At 28.6% G+C, this 7104-nt stretch overlaps 1 protein-coding gene across 1 annotated transcript; it reads right to left on the bottom strand.

The window, feature by feature from the left end:
* Positions 1 to 962: 962 nt before the first annotated feature.
* Positions 963 to 2183, bottom strand: LOC130672884 (uncharacterized). Its single transcript, XM_057477660.1, has 2 exons — positions 2035 to 2183; positions 963 to 1884 (listed from the first exon to the last, which is right to left on the bottom strand). The coding sequence occupies exons 1-2, from the start codon at positions 2086 to 2088 to the stop codon at positions 1210 to 1212; spliced, it is 729 nt and encodes a 242-aa protein (XP_057333643.1). The 5' UTR covers positions 2089 to 2183; the 3' UTR covers positions 963 to 1209.
* Between the last annotated feature and the right edge of the window lie 4921 nt (positions 2184 to 7104).

The raw sequence follows: 7104 nt of genomic DNA, 5'->3' as shown, positions 1-7104 counted from the left end.
CCTACGCATAACACCTGGGGCAAAATGGACCAGCCGAAACTTCCGAAAAAATTATTTTTTCATATTTTTCGGCCGTTTCTCTATGTAAGAGGCAAATTTGGTCACTAAAAATTTATAAAAACTAAATTTTTTTTTTTAGTTGATAAATTTTTGAAATAAAGTAAAATTATAGAATTGATTTTTTTTTTTATTAAATAACAATTAGTAATTAAGGTAATCGAGAGTGAACGATTTTTTACGATTTAAAAAATTTTTTTTGAGTAATATAAAACCAAAAATAGTTGTCAAGAGAAAGAAATACATTCTTAATGATGAAAACAATTTAAAAAAAAAAAAAAAACGAAAAAAAAAAATTTTTTATCACTTTTTGAAGGGGGGCCGCTTTGCCCCACAAAAAAAAAAAAAAAATTTTCAGAATTTTGGCAAAATGTCCATAAATTTGTTCGAAATAGGACAAAAGTAAAGTGATCTTATGGTTGAAAGCCACAAAAAATAATAATTGGCTTAGGGGGGCCGCTCTGCCCCACCCTCCCCTAAGCATGTTAATGATTATCACATATCACCTACAATATGATAATGATTCTTTATTGCAAGATGGTAATAGTTATTAGTTTTTTTAGCATGTAAAGAATTTAAATCTGATAATGGACGTCTGAAAAAAACTCACTGGTACTCAATTATTGGTCACTTGAATCCGGATCCAGAAAACTGTAGAATATCTCAGACTAAATTTCATTATGAATCCTGATTCATTATGGAATGTCCTGATTAATAATTATAATAATTTTTTACTCACTAATTTTGATGTTTTTTACATTTAAATGTTAAATTTAAAAATCATTAATATAATTATTTTCCTAACTCTGATCTATAAGATCTATAAATATTAGTTTGTTAAGAAAAAATTATTTTCAGTTAAAAATTTATTATCAGTACTTCCACATTTATATTTATTACATTATTATTGCAAGTATTTACATTTTAATGATAAGTAATTTATGAACTTATGAAACCTCTACAAAAAAATACAATGTATGTATATATTAGATAATATATATTATATGTATATTAGTTCATTATTGTCAAAAATTACTTTTTACTATTTTAAGAAAAAAATTTTCAGTTAAATTTATTTTTACACACTATTATAACCATTACAGTTTTTTTATTAATAAAATATTCGTAATTTTTTAAAACAAAATTATAAATTTATTGGTAATTGGGTTGTAAATTTCCCATGTCATCGAAGAGATGTTCTAAAAGACGTTTAACATTCCATATGTTTAACATTGTCTTAATAGATTGAATTCCAGAAGGTATTTCATTTTTGTATAGTCTAACGAAATTTTCAATTTCACCGGGTTGCGACCATCTTTGAATCATATAATGAAACTTTTGAAAAGCTAATGATATGGCTCCGTGCAGTCTATCAATATCATTGGATCCTAAGTCAGGCCTTAGTCTAAATTCCATTGAGTCACGAATATAAGAAAATTTTTGCAAAGTTTGTCTTTGGAAAATGCGTAACATTTCGACGATTGCTTTTACGAAAATAACAATTTCATTTTCGGTTAATTCTGATATATCATTAAAATTAAAACTGTTTCCATTCTCAATTTGATTTAGCAGATGAAGAGTATCCATTTTGCCGTTTCCACAAAAACCAACTAATGATTCGGCAATTGGTGACAAATGACTATCATCAGGATTTGGTAACTCATGTACATTTCGATTGAATCCAAATCTATTCATGAAATTATTTCGTCCTAGCGTTGCATCTGCTTGATTGCGATTAAATGCACTACTATCTTCTTTCCGAAGACTGCGGAAAACTTCTTCTGGTGGGTAGGGGAACTCCAGGCTAGATATTGGTACAGCAAATATCTGTTTGAAAATAAATTCCATGAAATAATTTCAAAATAACAGAAGAAAAAATTTTTTTTTCATTCACATTTTAATAAGAAATATATTAATGCAATTCATAAATTTATTCAGTACTTTATTGTATAACTATAGATTTAAATAATAACTTACTTGTAAGCTTAAATTTGCCACAACGATAAAACACGTGAATAAAGTAGTCTTCATATTTATAAAAATATTTAAAAATTTTTGTTACAACTTTCCACTTGAACACTAGACTGATTACTAGTTCGACCTTTGATTCAGAAATGAACCTTCCAAACCGACGTACTCTTATATACTCAGTCTGTAAGTTACTTAAAAATCATACGATGATGTACATTATCTACTTATACCGAAATCTCCATGATCAAAACGCTTATTATGTCAACATTAGAATATACGAAATATAAGATAAGATAAATAGAAAATGCATTAAGTAATTACTGTAATGTTTTTATTTTCAATTGTCCACCTGGAACCTTATCGTTTTCAAAATCAGTTACCAATATTTCGATAATAAACAAATTATGGTTACTGTGACTCATGCTTTTAAGATGGACAATCAAAAAAAATTTATCAAATGAAATTTCATAAATAATGAATCATTATATTATATATCTGTTGAAATTTTGATTAATTATGTGAGGTTAATCTGAAGAAGATTTGATTACAACTGTAATTAATAGAATTGAAAAAAAAAATTATGCATAATTTCTTCGTTGAATAGGGTAAGAGTGCCAGTACCCAGCCCCTAACCAGTAGCCAACCGGTCATATACTTTAACATTGGCTCAAAATATATATAGATGTAATTTAACATGAGGTGGCTGGCTACTGGTTTGGGGCTGGGTACTGGTGCTGTTACCCTATCTTGAGAAATATCAGTCCGAGTCATTTAGTTGAAATCGATTATGATCTGAATTTTTTTAAGCTTTTTCGATTACTGACATGATTATTAAAACCAGAAAATCTATGGAAGCTAAATATGAAAAAAAAAACACATAAGAAAATTCATTATTAAGATTTTTGAAGTTATTTTAAATTTATGACAGATTATAAAGCGAATTTGAAAATTTGAGATAAAACAGAGCATTTTTTTAATTTAACATAAAGAATTTTGTTGTCATCCTGAAGAGCCAAAAATGAAATTCTTTCCTAAAGCTTGGAAATGAAAATTTTGCAACATAATATTTTAGAATTAAGAAAAATATTTTTGATCGCAATCTTGAGTTCTAAAAAATTTGATTTTTAGTCTTGAACTAGTTATTAAATAATTGCAATAAATTAAAAACTCATTTAATTTTTTACTATTTCATAATATCATAAATTCTTTTGTCCGATCATAGATAAAATATTATTATTATTATTATTATTATTATTATTATTATTCTATCGTTATTATGTCATTAGAAAGAGATGAAGATATTACTTCTATGGGCCATTAAAAAAATAGATAACGCATTAACTAATTTGGTAAAACCACTGCCCGAATCTACGAACCGAAATGTGTAATCAAAATGTCTTAGGCGTGAAAATCCTGATCAGAAATATTCATCATTTATTATATATATAAATAGTCAAAAAATTTTTTAAACTAGAACTTCTTTACTTGAGTTCCCATCGTTGAATTCTTTTTTTTTCAGCGTCTTAAAAGTTGAAATTTGTAAATATTTTAAGATCAAAGGGAAGCTCAGGTTCACAACCTGCCTAAAAATTTTTAAAAAATTCATTCCTTCGATACGTTAAAAAATAAATTTATCTGTACGGATTTTATTTTTTTTATAAAATTTAATCTATCATTCGCATTTTGTAACTAATTATATTAATTAAAAAAAAAAAAAAACAACTTTATTATCTTCGACCACTTTGATTTTGATTAATTTTTTCTTTGTTCGTAGCAATTCATTATTATTATTTTATCATTACTATTATCATTATTATTTTTCATCTTGAATCGACAATAATTCTTCGTAGTTCGTAGATCATTAGTACAATAGATATATAAAGCGCGTGTGATATTTTTGAATCATAGGCGTTGGATTGAACGATTGGCGATCATATTAACGTGGAATCCGGAGGATTCATTCAATTCAATATGAGTAAATATATTTTTTCATACGCTACATTTACTTGATGTATTCTTAATTACATGAGTTTTATTAAACTGTAAAAAGTGTGCAGAGTAAACAGGGATTAAACTCGAATTGAAATAAAACCTTATTCACTCCAAATTTACTTCAGATTTTTCCCTGTCTAATGTAAGATGAACAAATAAAATTAATAAACTTTTTTTTTTTGCTAGACAATTTGAATACTAAAGTAATAATATCATGGGTATTAATGAGTACTGTGTTTTTTGTTATTTCAAATTCGGTGAGTACTATAAATATATAAATAAATGAATAGACTATTGAAATTAATAAACTGAATTAATGAATAGTTGGAGACTGATGATCAATTTGAAAATATATATCGGCATGCTGACTCTCAAGGTAATTATTAATGAATTACTAGTAGTAATTAAATAAAAAATATGAAAAATTGCTTAATTATTTGTACTATTATAAAAAGTGATAAAATTTCGGGTAATTTTGATTTCTTGATAAATAACTTTGCTTATACATTCAAAAGAACTATTAGAGTCTAAAAAGGCGTACGATAATATCACTTATCTATGTAAAAAAAAAAATTAAAACTAGGCACGGAAAATAAAAATTTAAAAATTAATTTGATAATCCCACGTATGAATATCACTAATAAAAATTATTCTTTTACTTTAGGAAAACGTGAAATCATCGAAATAAAAATTCCACAAAGACATAAACGATCAACTCATTCCACAATTCGTATGCCACTCAAAGCATTTGGCCGAGATATAAATTTGAATCTTCGACAAATGACCGGACGTCTTTTCCGCAAAAAAACTCCAGTTTACTTTGTTCGAACCAAGCGATCAAAAACGTTAATTGAAGCAAAATACAATGTATGTATAAATTTTTTTTTTTGTAATAACGGATGTCCAAAAAATACTCAAACAGAAATTATTGTTCAGATGTTCAATTCGAGCGTACTCTCAAAACTTTACGTGGACGAAGATAAAAAAGCGGTATTCACGCTAAGGACTGATCCCACTGATGGATCGACTAAAATTCAAGTAAAATTATTATTAATCTACATTAACGATTGATTAATAGCTTAAAAAATTATTCATCATGTTATTCATCATCTAGTACGGATTCATCGGCTCTGAGAAAATAATAATTGAACAATTAAAACCCGATGCATTTTCGGACAGCCGTTCAGAAATTACTTACAATCAACATCATTATGTGGCAACATCCATCGCTAATGAAATATCTAATGCAAAATCTGACAGTCAGTATTTTTATTTAAAAAATTTACAAACCAAATAAATTACTAAACTACGACACTGATGATAATTTTTTTTCTGATCAGTTATTGGAGTTGGAGTAAATCGTCGACACCCAGTTAACGAAAGTACAAGAATTCCCGAGAGAATCTATCCTAAGGTATTGATAATTGTCGATTATGCTGTTTACAATCATTTCAAAGAACATGGAATAATTGAATATTTGATACAATTTTGGAACGGAGTCAAATTATATTATCGTCAATTACGGAGTCCAAAATTCAAATTACGTTCTGCAGGAGTTGTAATCGCTAAGGTACAAGAAAAAAAATCTTTTTATTCTTGAATTATTATTCAAACATTCAAAACATTCCCCCCAAAATGCCCAATTCGCTTCCTAGTTTCTATAGCTATCAAAAAAAATTTTGAGAAGCCAAATCTCCCAAACTTTTTCCGCAATATTTCCGTTGATCATTTTCTCCAGTTACAAAGTAATTCATCCGAATCTCGGTTATTATTGAGCAAGTTTTTTAATTCATCTGATTATTACGACTTTGAGTAAAATGATTTTTATGTCTTTATGAAATAAATGCAAGAATATTAAGAAAATACTTCATTTCAAAAATATAGGATGAACATGTCTTAGATTTTTTGTCTCCAATATCTTCATGGAAAGGGCAGGGCTTAATTAAATACGACTCAGTACTGACCAGAATAAGTTCATGGTTACAAAGAGCTAGAAATTCAATTCCGTTCAATACCTACGACACTCATATTGTTATGACGCCGTAAGTATATTTCAAAAATATATGAATTCAAAACTTCAAATTCTAAATACACAGGAAATTAGTGAACTAATTATATATCATTGAATCAATAAGTTACCTTGATGGCGTTGAGAGACCAAGTGGTGTGATGGGAAAGGCACCACTATCATGTGCTTGTAATGGTGTAAATGCCGGTGAAGCACTAGGAGGAATTATTTATGAACCTTTCGATTTACAGGGTATCCTAACGGCCGTTCATGAGTTAGGTCACGTGTAAGTTTTTTTTTCTCTCCATTATTTTCTTGAAATTATTATTTGAACTAAACTTATTTTTTAAAATTGTATTCATAGATTTGGTGCATATCACGATGATGATGGGCCGTGTTCTTCTCATTCTATAATGGCGCCTTTTGACTCTTCTTTAAATGAAACATGGTCACAGTGTTCAATAGATTCAATTCACACGAACCTTAGGTACCAAAATAATTATCATGTTCATTGATCTATCAGAAAGATTACAAATAATCTATAGCGATCCATTATCTTGAATTACAGAAACCAAAATTTCACATGCTTGTACAATGAACCTGATCCAGATAGTAGCGATGACAATCCACCAACAGTCAACACTCAGATACCTCATGATCCTGATCATAATGATGGTCAACCACCAGCGGTATACCACGTCGAAATAACTGATGACAGAGATCAGTTAACTGTCAGTCCGACCGAGTTTTCACCTGACCGTGAAGTGTGGATTTATTACACAAATAATAAATTAGTAATAACCCAACAGAACACTAACCAATCGCCGACGTCGATTGATTCAAATACCAGATTACCAAAGATTAAAGCACGTGTGCCTGATAATATAAAGCTCGTTATAAGCCCATCGCTAATAAATCCATCAAAATTGATGTATATTTATCATAAACATAGCCGTATTTACGCATATCAAGGCAGCAAACCTAGACATAACACCATTGCAGTACCTCTACCACCAGTGAATAACAATTTAGGACAACCTGAGTCATGGCCCGCGGGGGATTCCATTCCACGATGT

The sequence above is a fragment of the Microplitis mediator genome, chromosome 8 (assembly GCF_029852145.1).
Source record: "Microplitis mediator isolate UGA2020A chromosome 8, iyMicMedi2.1, whole genome shotgun sequence".
In the NCBI taxonomy this organism is placed as follows: domain Eukaryota; kingdom Metazoa; phylum Arthropoda; class Insecta; order Hymenoptera; family Braconidae; genus Microplitis; species Microplitis mediator.
Note: the sequence above shows the minus strand (reverse complement) of the source record. Positions and strands in the feature narration are given on the sequence as shown.